We start from the raw sequence: 17,882 nt of genomic DNA on the forward strand, positions 1-17,882 counted from the left end.
TATTATAATACTTGTATTTTGTTCAAATGACCTATTTTGGCTGATGATGGTGTCCAAACACATCAAAAGCGGTTCTAAATAAAAATGTGGTGATTGCATTAACAACATACTTTGTATTAAAAAAAGGTGGATCAATTACAATTTCCTCTATTGTATGTTGTGGGATTAAGGTGGTTAAGTTGTGAGTTGGAGGTGAAGAAGTGAAGTAGGTGGGACCGTGTTCTATTAAGTAATATGATCAATGGTAATTATGTTTTGTGTTTTAAATATGGGTGATTCCAGAGAATAGTCCACCCAAGTAGGAAAAAGTAAAGTGTAAAATAAAACTCAACAATTTGTTTTTATGATAGATAAAACATGATGTTCTGATACGTATTAATTTATTTATGTCTTTCAATTTTTAACTGTGTGCTTAATTGAACCTTTATGTAGAAGCTAAATTCATTTGATATTTCTCAATAGTTAGGAATTCCTGTTTATTATGATGAAAATTTATGAAAATAATTACAGTAAAAGCTAATTCTAGTGCTCTTTCTCTCTGCAGTAAAGTACTTATTTATGTTATTAATAGTTTATATAAGATGTAATTTACTGCTGCAGGCCGTGTAAACACGCGACGAGAAAGGTATAAAAGTTTCTGTAGACGATGTGTGTGTGGCTCAATTTGAATAAAACTTAGTATGCACACCCTTTCAATCTGCTATACAGTACCATTCGCTTAAAATTTCAAACTGATTAATATGACGCCGACAGTAAAATACGTCACATATTTACGGCGTTCTTGCGAGCAGGCGACCGGGAAGTTCCCCACTGCCGCAACACGCTGCCCACAGGATTCAGTGTCTGCGCCACACTCACTCGTAAAGCACGTATTTTAGAATAGCAATCAGTGTTCACACTGAGGTGATATTTAATAATGCTGCTTACTCACAAGGAACGGTATGGCGAGAAGAAAGACGACACTTACCCAGTTAGGTGTACGCCGCCAATAGGTATGAGAATCGGTGAAGAAACATAGAGCTCAGAAAAAACTTCAGGCTTATCAATAGTTACTTCCTGTTCTACAAGTCCAATAACACAACTATCAATATTGATTCCAGAGCAAAGTACGCCAACGTCTGGTTATAAATGTAAACAAACACTGGGGAAAGCTGTAAAGCGTTCGGAGCATACCAGCGAGTCCGCAGAAGAAACGGGAAGTTGTTTCTGCGCTGAGTGTAAAATTTGGTGTAAGTTCATCCTCCGGCAAACACAGGAAGTCTTCACTTCCAAACCAAGAAGTTTTTAAATTTCTCAATCTGGATGATATCAGTTGGCCATCTCCTCGAGCAAGGGATTTTATCTCCGTAAAGGACAGTTCTGGACAAAAATTAAAAAAAAAAACATATGATGCATGTGTGTCAAACGCAAGAAGCATACGAAGTTTTCAAACAAGAATACCCGCATCACTTCATTTTATATCTTCTTCAGAGCAAGCTTTGATTTAAACTGTAGGCTACTGAAGTGTTGAAAGTTCAGTTATTTTTAAATAACTTAGTTCATTTTACATTCACTGTTATTAGTGTTAAATAAATGTGTGACAATTCATAAAAACACTATTAAATAGGCCACATGTCAGTATCTATAGTTACATTATTATTATTATTATTATTATTATTTTTATTTTTATTATTATTAGGAGGAGGAATGAAGCTTGTAGTTTTATGTGACCGATAATCTCAGTATCATAAACCACGGGACCTCATTTTTTTTTTACGCGAAATCCGAACAACCGGACGTGACTTTCACCTCGAAAATCACATATGCATTAATCGGGACTCGAACCCAGTCCATCTTGATGGTTCCACACAAATTGACCGCTACGCCATCATGTCCTTTCTTTATTATTATTTACTGCAATATTATATATAAAATATAAATATTAAATATACATTGTATCGTTCAGTGTTCGTATTTGATGCGGAGTTTAGACTTATTAGCCCCTCACCCCATGTCGCCACAGCACTGATTTGCGCGTGTAATCCCGGAACGCTGTCAAGTAAACACGCGACGATCGTCTTTAATTATAATGCGCAAACTACACATTTGTTTTTTCTTTTGCAAAATGTACCTTTGTCCTTCTTGTAAACAATATCTTGACATTACCAATAAAAGTTACCACAATTCGCAGAATTCAGAAAAAATCAACGTAAAGGTATGTAATGTTAAAAGTCTGTACCATGTAAACACCGATCACTACGTTTAAAATTTTATAAAATCGCATACATCAGGTTTACTACAATGAAATTTGTGGAGGTTGTTAAGTATCATTATTATGCGTAAATTTCAATTTGTTTAGATGGTAAGTTTCATATATATGTTAAAAAGAAATGTACAAATGTAAATACGCGACGCCTGGAATTGGCCATATGTTAAATATTTTTTTCAAAAACAATACTGATGTGTTCAGGAATTTTACTTAGATTACTGCCAGGATCATTTCTTTGATCTAATAGAAAGTGAATGATTTTTTAAATATTCATTAAAGTGCCTTTTTTGCATTTTATGGAGGATCGTTAAATCTTGATGGATAAAAAATCCTTTTAACAAAAAGAAGGGATGAAATATTTTTCCCTTCCTCTCAGAGATGCCTACAGTAGCAGAATTTTACAAGCTGGGATGTTTTAACAGTACAATCTCCGGTCAGGATCATCCTGCTACCATATGCGACAGACGGTACTACCCGTGACTCTCTGGCCGAGGATCAAGCAATCGTTACCAAACTTGACACACAAAGGGGGAAGAAAGGGCGACGGAGTCCTCCCTTTAGAGGCTGGTGAAGCTTTTTTTTTTTTTGCTAGGGGCTTTACGTCGCACCGACACAGATAGGTCTTATGGCGACGATGGGATAGGAAAGGCCTAAGAGTTGGAAGGAAGCGGCCATGGCCTTAAGGTACAGCCCCAGCATTTGCCTGGTGTGAAAATGGGAAACCACGGAAAACCATTTTCAGGGCTGAGTGAAGCTTTAGTGTAGGAAATGACACAAATTCACAAGAAAGGAGAAAGTGGTCTAAAGTTTAGATGGTGGAAGAGGACCCCAGTTACAACGGCAGATAAAACGGACAAATTTTTTCCTGTCAGCAATGCCTGTACTTCAGTGAAGCGGTTACAAAAGGTGTCTGTACACTCGTAAGGAGTGGCCTAAAGTTACACCTGGCAGCAGGTATAAAATTCTTCTGGGAGTGGTTTAAATATGAGTACGGTACTTCTAAACTTGCCTCGGAAAAGGTTAGGGCGTAACTTGCAAGTGACGCGCAGTTCCTCGGGTGGGAACTGTGAAAAATGGGTGACTAGTAGCCAACATCATGAAGATGGGCATAATCAACCTTATGATCGTGACAAGAAAGGCAGAAGAAGTGGTGGGTTTTATGAAAAAAAAAAAAGAGGGTATAGATATGATGGGGTTGACCAAAGTTAAATGGAAGGGGGAAAGAAGAGAAGAGAATGAGGAAAGTTGACACACTAGTAGAACCTCGATAATTCGAAATCGGTTAATTCAAAATCCCACGTAATTCGAAGAAGCTCTCGTTCCCGGAAACATGAGATACAGTTTTGCATGTTATTTAAATTGTTTAATTCGAAATACGGATAATTCGTAATTCGAAGTACAATGTCAGCCCCATTACCGAAATTCAGACTTAATTCGAAACTGCCTTTACATTTTAAAACAATAGTATGTTACAGAGTAACTTCAACTCGAAATTTATCCGCGTCATAATAGAACGCGTGTTCCGGAACGTGGAGGGGTAGCTTTCCGCACTTACACTCACTTCGGTGGGTCTACAGTGCGCTTCATGATTGCCAAGTTGAATGAAATCGGAATTCTTTTGTATTCAACCTTTTCAGGAACGCCGTAATATCACGCAACAGGCAGTGTGCGGGAAAACGGAATGCGCGAACGCTGGCGATGCCGACAGTTGACGAAAAAGCGTGGCTCATATAATAAATTCGTAGGCACCGAACAATACTGGCATTGCCGATGAAACTGCATTGCTTTATTTTAATGCGAGCCCAAACGGTCTTATGGTTTTGAAGGAGAAAGTGCCAGCCAGAAAATCGTACAAGGGTCGGGGATGGGGGTCATTGTAGTGCGTTGCAATTGCAATGCACATGGAAGCGAGAAACTTTATCCCCTCGTCATAGAAAAGTTCGATAAGCTACGTTTTAAGGGCGTCGGGCACTTTCCATCCCAGTACAAAGCATCTAAAAATGCAAACAGTACAGATATCAAAAAAATAATGCATTTGCACATGGGAACCAGCATAATTTATCCTCGTCTTTGAATTGTGTGATTTTTTTCTTTCGTTGCGTGAGGTTATGTTCGTCAGTGATTTATCCAAGTGCATTATTTGAACATTGTAAATGCACCTTGTTGGATACATTTCGGAAATAGATTTTCTATGGCATTGGAAAGGTTTAAACTGTGAATCGAGGTGATTGCATGTATTAATGGGTCTTAGAATACTTTGTGACGCGGCAAGTGTTTACATTTCTGAAGTACGAGAAAAGTGCCATGGCGGGAAATCGTACAAGGATAGAGTCATAGGAAAGTTTGATTTTAAGGGCATCGGGTACTTTCTGTGTAAATACAAGGCATCTAAAATGCATACAGTATAGTACTCCAATGAATAAAGCACTTGCACATGGGAGCCAGCATAAATTTCTCCTCGTCTTTGAATCGGGGTTTTTTTTTTTCTTCTTTCTTTCTTTCATTGCGTGAGGTTATATTTGCCGGCGAGATATGCAAGTGCATTATTTGAATACTGTAAATGCACCTTTTTGGATACATTTTGGAAATAGTTCTTTTTTCATGGCATTTGAAGGGTATAAACTGTGAATCAAGGTTAACTGCATGCAGTAACGGGCCTTAGAATATTTCGTAACGCGGCAAGGGTTGGTACTTCTGAATTGCGAATTGGTGGTTAATTCAAAATCACGTAATTCGAAGTCCGATTTTTGAGTCCCAACAACTTCGAATTAACGAGGTTTTACTGTATACTGGAGTGGTGGCCATGACGCAAAAAATGGAATGGGCCTGATCATTTCAAAACACCTGGAAGAGTATGGGGATATGGCAGAGTGCATCAGCAACAGGATAATGAAAATTAGACTGAGAATGAGGAACAAAGTGTAGTACTTCATATAAGTGTATGCACCGCAGACAGGGAACGAAGAGGAGGATATCAAAGAATTCCTGAAAATACTAGAAAAGGAGATATAACGCGGGGACTTCTATGCACAGGTGGGAAACGAAAGAAAAGGAAAGGAGGAAGTAATTGGACCATTTGGGAATGGGAAAAGGAATGAACGTGAGAAACTAGTTTAGTTTTGTGAGAGGAATGGAATGATTCTGGGCAATACGTGGTTCTGGCAACAAAACACCAGGAAAATTACAAGATATGGTTGGGCTGACAGAAGAATAAAAAATCAGTAATTGATTACTTTCTGACAGAAAGGACAAATTGCAGTTGATGGATATAACAGCTTTACCAAAGCAGCATTCAATGGAGATCATAGAATAATAACAAAAATGAGAGTGTGAAGAATGGAAAAATCAAAGATGATATAATAAAGATGTGAAAATAAAGAAAAATAAGTATAGGAAGAATTTCTGGAGAGATTGAAACTACAAATTCCAGGTGCTAAAGTAGAAAATGTGGAACATGAATAGTCTAACTTTGAAAGAGTATTTGAAAGTGGGGCAGAGTGTGCCTGTTGTAGAAGAATATCGACAAGACTGAAAGAAAAGGAGATACTGTGGTGGAGTGAAAAGGTGAGAAGAAGTAAAAGAAAAGAAGAAAACATGGCAGAGAAACAGAACAAAAAAAGTAAACAACGTAACTTGATAATAAAAGGAAATGTAAGAAATTGGTACGAGAAGAATAGTGGGGAAGAATTTACACAAAAGATGGAAACGGATGGAGCTGTCAGTTAAAGAATGCTGTATGGTACTATACAAAGTAATGGGAAATAAAGAGTTTATACAAAGCAGATGAAAGAGGATGGTGGGGAGTTGATAAAACAGCCAGAAGATATTAAGAAGATGGAAGAAGTATTTTGATAAGCTGCTAAATGTGAGAAATCGTACAGAGGAGACATTAGTAATATTGTGTGATGACTTGCCAGTAGAAGATGATATAACAATGTTCGAGGTGGAATTAGCAGTCTGTAAAATGAAAATGGGGAAGGCACCAGGAATGGATGGAATTAGTGTGGAAATAGTAAAGGCTGCTGGACCTGTTGGACTACAATCAATGTACAGATTGTCAAAGTGAATATGGAAACAGAAACATATGAAAGAGGAATGGGGAAAGGGAATAATACCAGTCTTTAAGAGGGGATGGGGGCATGGGGGTGGTGGCAAAATTCCAGCACCTCAGCGCCTCTTAAAGCCATGAAAGTGTTTAGTGGGATGTAGAAAACAATATTATTATTATTATTATTATTATTATTATTATTATTTATTAATTAATTTATGAAACACAATGTGTACAATCAAGTTTTTCACCACTCTGTCATTTCTGTGATTAGAGATTGAGGTCTGTTTGCACATTCCACTAAATGGTATTTAGATCATGGATTACTGCATTTCTTGCAAACGCAGTCCTCGAGTTCATGGAACGCCTCATTCTGGCAGATCCTTCCATGAAACCCGTGGACAGCGAATCGTGTATATAGATGTCGAAGTTTGAAATTCAGTCCTTTCCAAATTTCTGACTTCATTGCATCAGTCTCTATTATTTCTTGGGGGTATCTCGTCGGCTTTTTTCCGTTTCTCCTCTATGACAGTTTTATAAGCATGCGTTTCCGGTACATCAAAAATGTGCTTTATGTCTTCCATGAAGATGGTTTCCTGCGCTATTTTATAGGCGTAGCTATTTCTTGAGAATTTTGATATTGAGAGAGCACTCTTAATAAATCTCGCTTTGGCGCTTTCTAGATTCGTAAGGTTGTTCACCGTCAAGTAAGGCCAAATTAATTGAATATCATATGTGGCAGTCGGCATAACTTTAATTTTGAATAGTTTCATCACTGCTGATAGGGATAGGTTTTGGAGTTTGGGGATGTCGCATGAGACTTTTGTTACTGCCGTAGCTCGCTCCTGTACATGTAGGGAGAAAGCAATTCCAGTAGTTTGTTATACGACATACAGCTATTTAAAGTTGGATACGAATTCTAAAGGTTCATCTCCACATTTTAGTTGATCCATATTAGATATCCTTCCTCCCCTTCTAAATTTCATAGCCTTTGTTTTGGAACTATTTATTTCCGTAGAATTATCTTTCGCCCTTACCCTAATGTTCTCCATGGCATATTGTAAGTCCTCGACGGGATCTTGAGAGGATGACCATGTCATCCGCATACATAAGCAGTATGACTGATCTTGAGTCTATAAATTGCCCAATATCCAAGGTCATTATGTTAAAGAGAACTGGACTCATCGGATCCCCTTGTAGAACACCCATTCTTTGAGTGATACTCCTCGACGTGGTGATGCCATCATAGATTGTTATATAGCTCACATTTAAAATCGATTTCAATGTTTCTAATTCACTATTGGAAGTGCCTAATATGTTTTCCAACTTATGGATAAGTATTCTTCTGTTAATACTGTCAAATGCCTTAGAATAGTCTATATAGATTGCATACAGCAGTCTACCAGGTTGAGCTAAGGTCGTTATTTCTCGCACAAGATTCTGCACAGGCTGTAGAGTTGATTTCCCCGGGGTAAAGCCATATTGATTCGATGGTATGTTAGCACGTAGGCTTTGTTCCAACCGTCTTAGGAGTTTAGAGAAGGTTTTGAACATAACATTTTCCAGGGCAATTCCCCTGTAAGAGTTTCCCTTTTCCTTTATAGATCACAATTATGAGTGTATTCCACCACTGTTCTGGAATTGACTTACGTTTTAGGCATTCATTGAATAGGCATGTTGCCGGATCTAGCAGGTCATGGAGTGTGTCTTTTAAATGTTCTATGTAAATCCCATCACGTCCAGCCGCTATGTTATTTTTCCCATTGCTTATAAGTTGGCTGACCACCCCTGTTGTGATTGGACGCGTCTTGGATGTTTGTCTGTTGCAGAGTGAAGCCATTTGTCCTTCTGTTCGTTTCTCCAAGAAGACAACGAAAATTTACTCCATTGCGACATGTTTACAAGAAGTGTTGAGGCCTGATTCTTTGAGTACTTTAAGATTTTATAAGGCTTGGCTTCTGCCTCGAATAATAACTACTGTTCTATATATAAATCATAATTTGTTTTCTTTTCCTTTAGCAGAGTTCTATATTTCCGACATCCCTCAGCATGCTTTGCTAGCACGTCCATACCATATGCCCTAGCAGAGTGAAGTAAATGTAACGTTGATTGTCTCATGATGTAACATTCCTTACCAAACCATGGCTTTACAGTGTAATCAAATGAAGATAATATAGTGGAAATGTGCCAAATTGTGTCATTCAATGCTGCTGTCGCTCCATCCAGGTTCCCCAGCCCTATCATATGCATGATTATTGGAATTACTTCTCTGCTATTTTGCCATCCTTCATCATCTATATGTCTAGAGACTCTCTGCTTAGGGGGTTCTTCTGACTGATGCAGTGTTCCATTACTTCATTGTATTTCTGCTATTTTTTTCTGATTGCTTCTTTTATCGGTCTTCACCTGTGCGTGTCCTTCTGCATTTGAGAAGATTAAGTCAATTGTGCTCCTACCATTTGGAGCAATATGTGTGTAATCGTTCTTCCTGTTTAGTAGTCTTAACTGGTAGTCTAGAAGAAAGTCTATGATTGCTTGAGACTTTGTATCCCATTTGTCTACGTGGCAGTTCAGGTCACCAAGTACCAGGTTGGTTTGTTATCTGTTTTCTCCGGTGACTTCCCTAGCTCATCTATTATGACCTCAGGATCTGTATTTGGCGTGAAGTACACTCCTATTATGTTTATCCTATTAACGGATGCTGTTGAAGTGTTGAATATGCGGATAATTTGACTGATAGACTGTAGGTGCGGTTTTATGTAGCAGCTTAATCTGCCTGAGGGGCAGCCTCTGACGCCTTTCTTGGCTAGAGAGTGAATACCGTAGAAGCCATTAATGTCTATTTCTTCCATGCTGAAAGTTTCTGTGAAGAGCAATATGTCATTCTCTAGAAATGTGAGCAGGTGGGGTCAAGGCCAATACGTTCTTCAACCTTTCTACATTCCAAGTCATTAATCTGATGCATTTAGAGATATTGCTGTTGTTGAATTTGTTGCTGTGTGATCTACGCACCGGATGACCTCTTGTATCGGTAGATATTGATGATAACCTGATTTCAGAGTTAAAACTCAAAGGGGCGAAAAGTAACCCCCTTAGGCCAGAAATTTTCATTGTCAACTATTTCTTTGTCTTTCTCCAGGAGTGCTATTTTGAACGCTTTGTTCCTACCTCTTGTTCGAATAGAGAAGCAAGCTTAGACTCTATTAATACCCTTTTCTGCCATATAAGAGGTGATGTCTTCTGTGGACCATTTATTTAGGTATCCAATGTACATCCAGTATAGTCTTGGTGCCAATTTGAGTTTTCCACCATCGTTATTCCCCTTCCCTATTTTGGCTGGGGAAAGGGGGCGAAGCTCTTGATTAGCAGATTGTAACCGGTATCTGCTACTTTGGGTAACGCTTTCATTTCTCATTTGCCTGTCAGATTGCTGTCGAGCCTGTCAACTTATTACTGTAACATACTCCGTGTTTTCAATGTCCAATTCATGTTTGTTTGATGAATTACTCGTCAGAAGGCTGGATTCATAATGTAGATTATGAAATACAGACGGTTGTTGTGTCGCCTCTTTCAGTTCATTTCTAACCAATGTGTGAACATTATCCAAGATTGACTGTATCTGCTGGTTAATTTTCTCCACGATTCTCACCTCAATGTCCGAAGTTGCCGAAGACTCTCTATGATGAATGCCAAAAGACTCGGGTCGAAGATGTGCAATTCCACTGCCTTCTCCGCAGTGGCTTGCTTCATCAAGAAGAACTTTGGTTGCCATTAGCGAATTCTTTAAGGGGATGATAGGAAAAACTTAAGGGGGACAAAAAGTGTGTGAGATACTGATAACTATAGTGGGATCACACTCTTAGCAAAACTTCTGCAAACTATATTACACAGGAAAATGAGAAGAAAGCTATAAGGAGAGTTGCAAGAGGAACTGTATGGCTTTAGAAGTGGAAGATCTCCAGAGGACCCGATCTTCAGCATGAGATAATTAATGAAAATGAATTGGGAATATGGAAAGGATCTGGTCATGACATTCATAGGCCTAACAAAGGCATACAACAGTGTTTCCACAGAGAAGGCTTGGGAAACCATGGTCAAAAACTGTAAAAATGGTGCAAGTCTCATACAACAACTGCATCAGCAGTGAACAGACTCCAGTTGAAAAGACAGAATGGTTTAGAAATGAAACTGGAATAAGACAGGGGAATGTGCTGTCAGTTCTTTTGTTTCTAATGGTTATGGACAAAAATGTAAAGGGGACAATATTACTACTTGCAGATGATATTGTGATATGAGGAACGAACAGCAAAAAAGTATAAGAACAACTTGATGCACTGAACAAGAAGATTGAAAAGTATGGTGCGAAAATCAGCACAGAGAAAAGCAAGCCTACAGTGATATCAAGAGGAGACAAGCGAAAGTCATTATGAAAATTGGTGGTCAAAACATTGAAATTGACAGTTTCAAATACCCAGGGAGAGAATTAATGAAGAATACAAGGCTGGACATGGAGAATAGCAAGAGGGTGCAATAAGGCAATGCATTCTACCAGAGTGTATGAAATCTTGACTGGAATAAGGAAGTATCAGTATATGACCCATGCTGACCTATGCGGCTAAGACGTGGGCAATGACAAGTAGGGAGCAGATCAAAATTCAAGCCAACAAAATGGAAGTACATAAGACAGACTAAGAAACACAGACGTGAGAAAAGAGGTTGGAATGGAACACCTAAATGAGAAAACTGATAGATGTAAACTAAGATACTGGATATTGGACTTCATTTGATCCTCACCCACTCCACTCCTCATTCATGCTTCATTTGCAGCTCCACTCAGCTTGTTACAACGCAAAGTATTTCCCATATGGCATTTTCATTTATGTATATTTTCCCCCCTAACTTAACACTTTCTATCTTAGCTGTCATTTATTCAATGTCAACTGTACAGTCCGCACTGAACTGCGAAATCCAACCACCTTTATTTACCAACATGTACTAAGCCTCCACGCGCAACAATCATCCTCCTTCAAGTTTCTAAAAACAGAAGAGACTTTCTAACATCATGCTTCGCATCCATGTGTACTGAATTTATGAACATCTTGAGAAGACAGCGTGACTTTGGCTCAGTTGATCTTTGATGTCCTACTCATCATCATCATCATTTCCCTTTATCCAGCTGTAGCCGGGTAGGGGCAAATATGGTTCCTCTCCACTTTCTTCGGTCTTTCCATCACTCCTCTTCCAACACTGTGTCCCAGTCCAGGTTTCTTTCTATAATGCTACGTTGGATGGTATCCTTCCATCTCAATCGTGGTCGTCCACGGCCTCTCCTTCCTTGGATTTGCATTTCCATCACCTTTTATGGCATTCTTTCGTCGCTCATTGGCTTTATGTGCCCAAACCATCTTAGTCGGCTCTTCTCTATTCTATCATTCATTTTTTCCACTCCAATTTCGTCCCGGATTTTCTCATTCCTTATTTTGCCTCTTCTACTCTTCTGTATCATACTCCTCAAGAACTTCATTTCGGCTACCTGTATTCGACTCTCATCCTTCTTTGTCATTGTCCAAGTTTGTGCTCCATAAGTTGTTATGGGTACGTAATACATCTTGTACATAATATCCTTTGCTCACGTTGGCACATCTTTGTCCCATAACATGTTTCTTACACTATGATAGAAACAACTTCCAGCTTGAATCCTTTTACTAATCTCAGCATCCAGTCGAGCATTCTCCATTAATTCATTCCCCAGGTATTTAAATGTTTCCACTACTTCCAGGGGCTTGTCTGCAAGTCTAATCCGACCTTTCCCTTCTTTCTCCCCTCTAGTCATAACAAGAGTTTTACTCTTTTCTACACTTATTTTCAATCCACATTCTTCGATCTTTCCATTCACCACATTCAAATGTTCTTGAACCTTCCTGTCGCCTTCTACCCAAATCACAATATCATCTGCAAGTAACATGTTCATTTCTCTTCCTCCATATGCTGCTTTTGCTGTTCTCATGATGTCATCCATTACTATTGTAAACAGGATTGGTGATAGAACACTTCCCTGTCTCAGCCCACTAGTTATTTTGAACCAACTTGTTCTGCCAACTTGTGTTTGCACGCAACTACAACATTCCTTATTCCTTGATGTCCTACTGTTAGGTAGAAACTAGTCCCTGAACATATATGTAATTTAAAACATTGTACAATTTGTACTGAAAATGTGGCAATGAATAATATATTATTTAAATACTATTGTAATCACAGTTCAATACGGACCTATCATAATGAAATTTATTTCTTTTAATCCAGTGTCCGAACACAAAGCCCAACGTAAGTTCATTTTTTGATACTGTAGGCAAGAAAATGGTGGGTTTTACTTGTCCTTTGCAGTTTTTTTGGCTTATTGGTCCTTTTTAGCAATCTTTTAGGTCTAAACAGCTTTTATTTCCAACTTCACATTCTCTCAAGTAAATTTTTTTATTGCCACATCTTAATTCAAATCATGATAAGTTCATCGCCTCTTAAACATCTTTTCTTCAGTAGATACATACCATATTTTACAACATATTCTTTGCCACCACGTAATCGTCGCATCCTTTATTTTCAATACAAAAACTTGATTTTAAAATTTCATTGGACAATCATTGCACGTCTAAATTTTGATCGTCAATCTATTTAGAAGGTAACTGGAACTGCAACGTAAGTTGCATATGAATGCGCAGATTAAATACATATCATTGTTGCACCTGCGAAAACCGCTAGGTGATAATATTTTCGGAGAAATACTGACCAGCAGCACACACGTCGTGAACAGCGAGAATTCCTTAAGAATATATGCACAATATTGAACCTTAGATGAAATAACACTACTGTTCAAAGATTTTTTTTTTTTTTTCCTATTTGCTTTACGTCGCACCGACACAGATAGGTCTTATTGCGACTATGGGACAGGAAAGGCCTAGGAATGGGAAGGAAGCGGCAGTGGCCTTAATTAAGATACAGCCGGGTTTGCCTGGTGTGAAAATGGGAAACCACGGAAAACCATCTTTAGAGCTGCCGACAGTGGAGTTCGAACCTACTATCTCCCGAATGCAAGCTCACAGCTGCGTGCCCCTAACCACACGGCCAACTAGCCCAGTGGCCAAAGTTCTAAGTTAAAATATTTCACATAGTAGTTTTTGCAGGCGCAACGACAATATATGGCTTATAGATATGATATAGGCTTTTGGACTTATGCCATGTCAAGAAAATATGGTGAAATTCTTAAAGATTCGCAGAGAACTATGCTCTGCGTCATCAGAAGAAAATCTCGACTGTCCTCGAGAAAGGCTTCTAAAACAATGAGCTTTAAATTTAGACGTTACACAATAGAAGTGGAAAGGGTATGTTCATTCGTCACCAGATGAACGGTTAGAGAATGTAGAAGAGTTTACATATCTGGGTAACATTGTTAATGGCAGAAATGAAATGAACCCTGAAATTAAAAATAGACCCAGTAAAGGTACAACATTTCATCATCAAGTCAGAGAGCTTTTATGGGATGACAAAGTACTCAAGAGAACAAAATCAACATTACATAAACAGTATTTCATACCAATTGTAACATATGGACTAGAAACGCTGCTAACTAATAAGAGACAAGATAGTAAGATCCAAGCAGCAGAAATGAAATTTTTAAGAACATCGGTTAAAAAGACAAGAAGAGATTAGAATTCAAAATATTAAAATCACAGAAGAGCTAAATATAGAACTGTTAGTACAGAACATACAGAAAGCAAGACTGAGATGGTTCGGACATGTAAAAAGTATAGGAAAAGAGCGCGTAACAAGAAGGGAATTGGAAAGAGAATTTAAGGGAGAGACCAGTTGGTAGACCGAGAAGAAGGTGGATAGATCAGATTTGGAAGGACATTAGAGAAGCTGGATTGGATGTGGTGGAAGTAATGGAGCAGGAAAAGTGGAAGGACAGAAAGGAGTGGAGGCGACTTGTTCATCACACCTTGGCAACTGGAGTGGGACATTGATAACAGTTTGTTGTATACTAACAGAATTTTGGCATTTTTAAACGTTATATTTCTCCAGAAAACCAGGAAAGACAAGATTAGGAATGAGAAAATTAGAGAAGTAGGAATAGATGATTCTCTCCTCAATAAGATTCAAATATCAAGACTGAAGTGGTTTGGTCACATGAAGAGGATGCCAGTAAACAGAACTGCAAGGAAGGAATTTGACAGAAAAGTAGAAGGAAGACGACCCGTGGGAAGGCCACAAAGGAAATGGATAGATTTAGTTAAGAACGATGTACTGCTGAGAGGTCATGATTGGGACAAGTTGGTGGAGGAATAATGGTACAAGGACAGGATGAGATGGAGGAGACTCATATACCACACCTGGGAAACTGGAGATGGTTTAGGATGATGAAGATTTCTCCATGAAATATGTAATTAAAACAAATTAATAAAGGTTCACTTTTTTTCCAGCTTTTAGGTCCTTTCTTATATTTTTAGGTATTTTTATTGATCATTCTTCGGCAATTTATTGGTCTTCCACTTCCGAGCCCTAATTATAACATTCTTGGAAGTTTAAGCTCCCTACACAGAATTCCTTGACGCTCAACATTTCAGAAATGAGAAATTATGCACAGTATACTTTTTTGTGCTTCTCAAAACACAGAGAATCCTTTGTCTAAACTCTTACCTTCAAACTGTCTTGAAAAGAAGAAGCCTGGTACTGAGCATACTTGGCTATTGTGGTATGAGATCGGTGACTGATGCATGCCCATACTTTTCGACCTTGCTGTGGATCCCAATTTTCATCCGATGTTTGCTGCATTTGAGTTCGCACTTCAACGCTATGATCAGGGTTAGCCTCCACTAGTGTTTTGGTTGAAAATAATCCCAGATCTGGAAACAATAAAAGTAAATAACCTATAGAGTATTTTTCTATTATCCTTTCAGTGGATTAGTCAGATAACATGTAAGGAACAAGCCCTCTCTCAAACAATAACAGTATTCTGTTAATTTCACAAATCACCACTAGTGCAAGAACTATCATGCCATGTTTCAAATTTAAGTGAACAAAATTATTTTCTTTACAAATTCTTATTCCATATAAAGATTGGACAGCCAACAGATCCACCTGGATGAATACTTTAATCCCAAATTCAACCTTAATGAAATATCAGAAAAACCTAATCCTTTATTTGACCTATTTTTCAATAAAAAGTAATTAATCTGAACCCTCTTTTTCATTTTTCTCCTAATTCCCTCCAACAATTATCCACCATTCCACATCCCTCAGCCTCGCCTTAGGCTACACTATACCTCCCTTCTACAACTCGGCTCTATTTTATTTACAGTAGAACCTCGATTATACGTTCCCGGAAACTATGTTTTCCCGTATTATTCATTCAAATTACGTGGTCCTGCGAGCATCTTAATGAAATCACGTTGTAAAAATCCGGCATTATCCGTTCCTCAAAACGATTTCCCGGATCAACCGTCCAGAAATTTCAGTCCCGTCAATGCTAAATCCTCGATCACGCGTTTTTCAAGAAACAGTATCTTACAAAAGGACAGCCACGGCATACTTACGGATTTTGGTGTTGACGTTCCGTCATTGCAGTAATTTGAGGAAGTGCTGTACTGGAAAAGCGATCGGCGGTGAACTTGCATAAGGAATCGTCTTAGCATCGCATTCAGATAGTATTGTCTAGAGAATGCTCGGAAATCATTCAGCAGATAGTGCCCACAACAATTGGAAGGAAACAGGGCGCATTTCGACACCTCTATTTGAAGACGTCTAAATTATGTCCAGGGTTATATGTATATTTTTTTACTGGTCACTGGGCTTTCAGGCAGGAATCAAAACTGCTATTTCTTAAATAACACAAATTTAGTATTTTAATATTATCATACACGATTATGCTATCGAGACCAGAACAGACGTTGCACTTTGCATACCAGTACCCGGTACATAAAGCCTTGGGATGTTTTGGGATTGCGTATTACTGTTTTCGTCCAAATTTAAGACTGGGAATTTCACGTTTTTGTGTTGAAATGTTATGAAAACCGCAGTCATTTTATTGGCGCACGTTAAATTTAAAAACTTTATATCATTTCGCACTCGAAACAACTTTTAAAGAGAGCGCGCTTTCCAGCTGAGCTCAAGGTCGCGAATAATCGTAATTTCGGAAGTGTTAATCTTTTTTCTCTTTCTAATTTGATTGTGTATAGTGATGGGAAGAATTGAATACAATGCATTCGAGAACTTGAGGATTGATACATTCGAAACCATATTTTTGAGTTCAACATAATCTTTCAAAGTCGATGTAGGCCTAATTTACGTGGTACAAGATTTCCATAAACTGATTAGGAACAGTATACAAAGTAATAAACTTCATGGTTAGGTTCCGTATTGAGTTAAGACTATACTTAAAATAAATACAAAGTTTTAATGTTCCACCTCCTCAATTCTAAAAATCATTTGATGTTTACAATAACATTACAATGATATTACTAGGTACTAGTTTTGGTCCACTGTGGACCATCATCAGCCTAGCCAAAGTATAAAAGCAAAACACATAGTCATAAAATAAAGTAATGTGGAGAAATGAGAGAGGATCTAGAAGGATGGGAGAGGAATGACATATAAAAGTGAAAACTGTATACACGAAATATGATAAAAGTAACAAAGATGCGTTAACATTGACAAATAAAATTCTTGTGAGGTCACATAAAATCTTCTGATGAGAAAGTCTTTGGTTGACAGTTACTCCTGTGTTGCACAATTAAAGTTATATCTGGTGTATGCGAAGTCCTATGTTTCTGGAAAGTTCTAGATGCGAGTTCCATATTAGCGTAGAGGGAAAATTGTCCGTTGAGACCAGCATAAGATTAAAAGTTGACAGAATTGGACATGTTCAATGGTGGGATGAAAAACTTGCTCTGTTAAACAGAAGTAGTCTCAATTCAATCGGAACCCAATGAACCTGGGGAAAAGAAGTTAGAATTAACGCGAGAAATCAAATAGAGAACAAGCAAGGGAAAGAAACAAAATAACAATGACTCACCCTGCGCTACGTAGAACAAACTTGCTATATTGAATGCAACTGGCGGAGCGAGCGTTGCACGGAGTAGATCAGCAAGAGAGAGGAGATGGGAATATACGGAGGGGAAAAGTGATGTAAGTGGTGGAAGGTGGGAGGGATGGGAAATGGTTGAAGGCGGGGTGGGCGAGAGGGGACGTGATGGTGTTTGAGTTGGCGGGGGACCCTTAATTGACTTAAAGAAAGAGTTTTGAACAACCCGTGCCATTGGAATTAACCAATTAAGGTTAAAATCCCCGACCCGGCCAGGAATCGAACCCGGGACCCTCTGAACCGAAGGCCAGTACGCTGACCGTTCAGCCATCGAGTCGGATGGGTGATATGGCGACCCCGATCTAGAGAGCCACGAATAATGGCCAAGAGGATTCGTCACACTGACCATACGTCACCTCGTAATCTGCAGGCCTTCGGACCGAGGGCGGTCGCATGGTGGGCAGAAGGCCCATTGGGACTCTGGTTTGGTTTGGTTTGGTTTGGTTTGGTTT

General features: G+C 38.6%; 1 protein-coding gene across 1 annotated transcript in view; it reads right to left on the reverse strand.

Annotated features, from left to right (window-relative positions):
- The window catches only part of Utx (Utx histone demethylase), a 381,209-nt gene that overhangs the window by 108,770 nt on the left and 254,557 nt on the right, over positions 1–17,882 (reverse strand). Inside the window, exon 14 of the mRNA XM_067152335.2 lies at positions 14,988–15,193. Within this exon, the coding sequence (XP_067008436.2) occupies positions 14,988–15,193 (206 nt within the window). The remainder of the gene's footprint in view (positions 1–14,987; positions 15,194–17,882) is intronic.

Source organism: Anabrus simplex, chromosome 8 (assembly GCF_040414725.1).
Source record: "Anabrus simplex isolate iqAnaSimp1 chromosome 8, ASM4041472v1, whole genome shotgun sequence".
Lineage (NCBI taxonomy): Eukaryota > Metazoa > Arthropoda > Insecta > Orthoptera > Tettigoniidae > Anabrus > Anabrus simplex.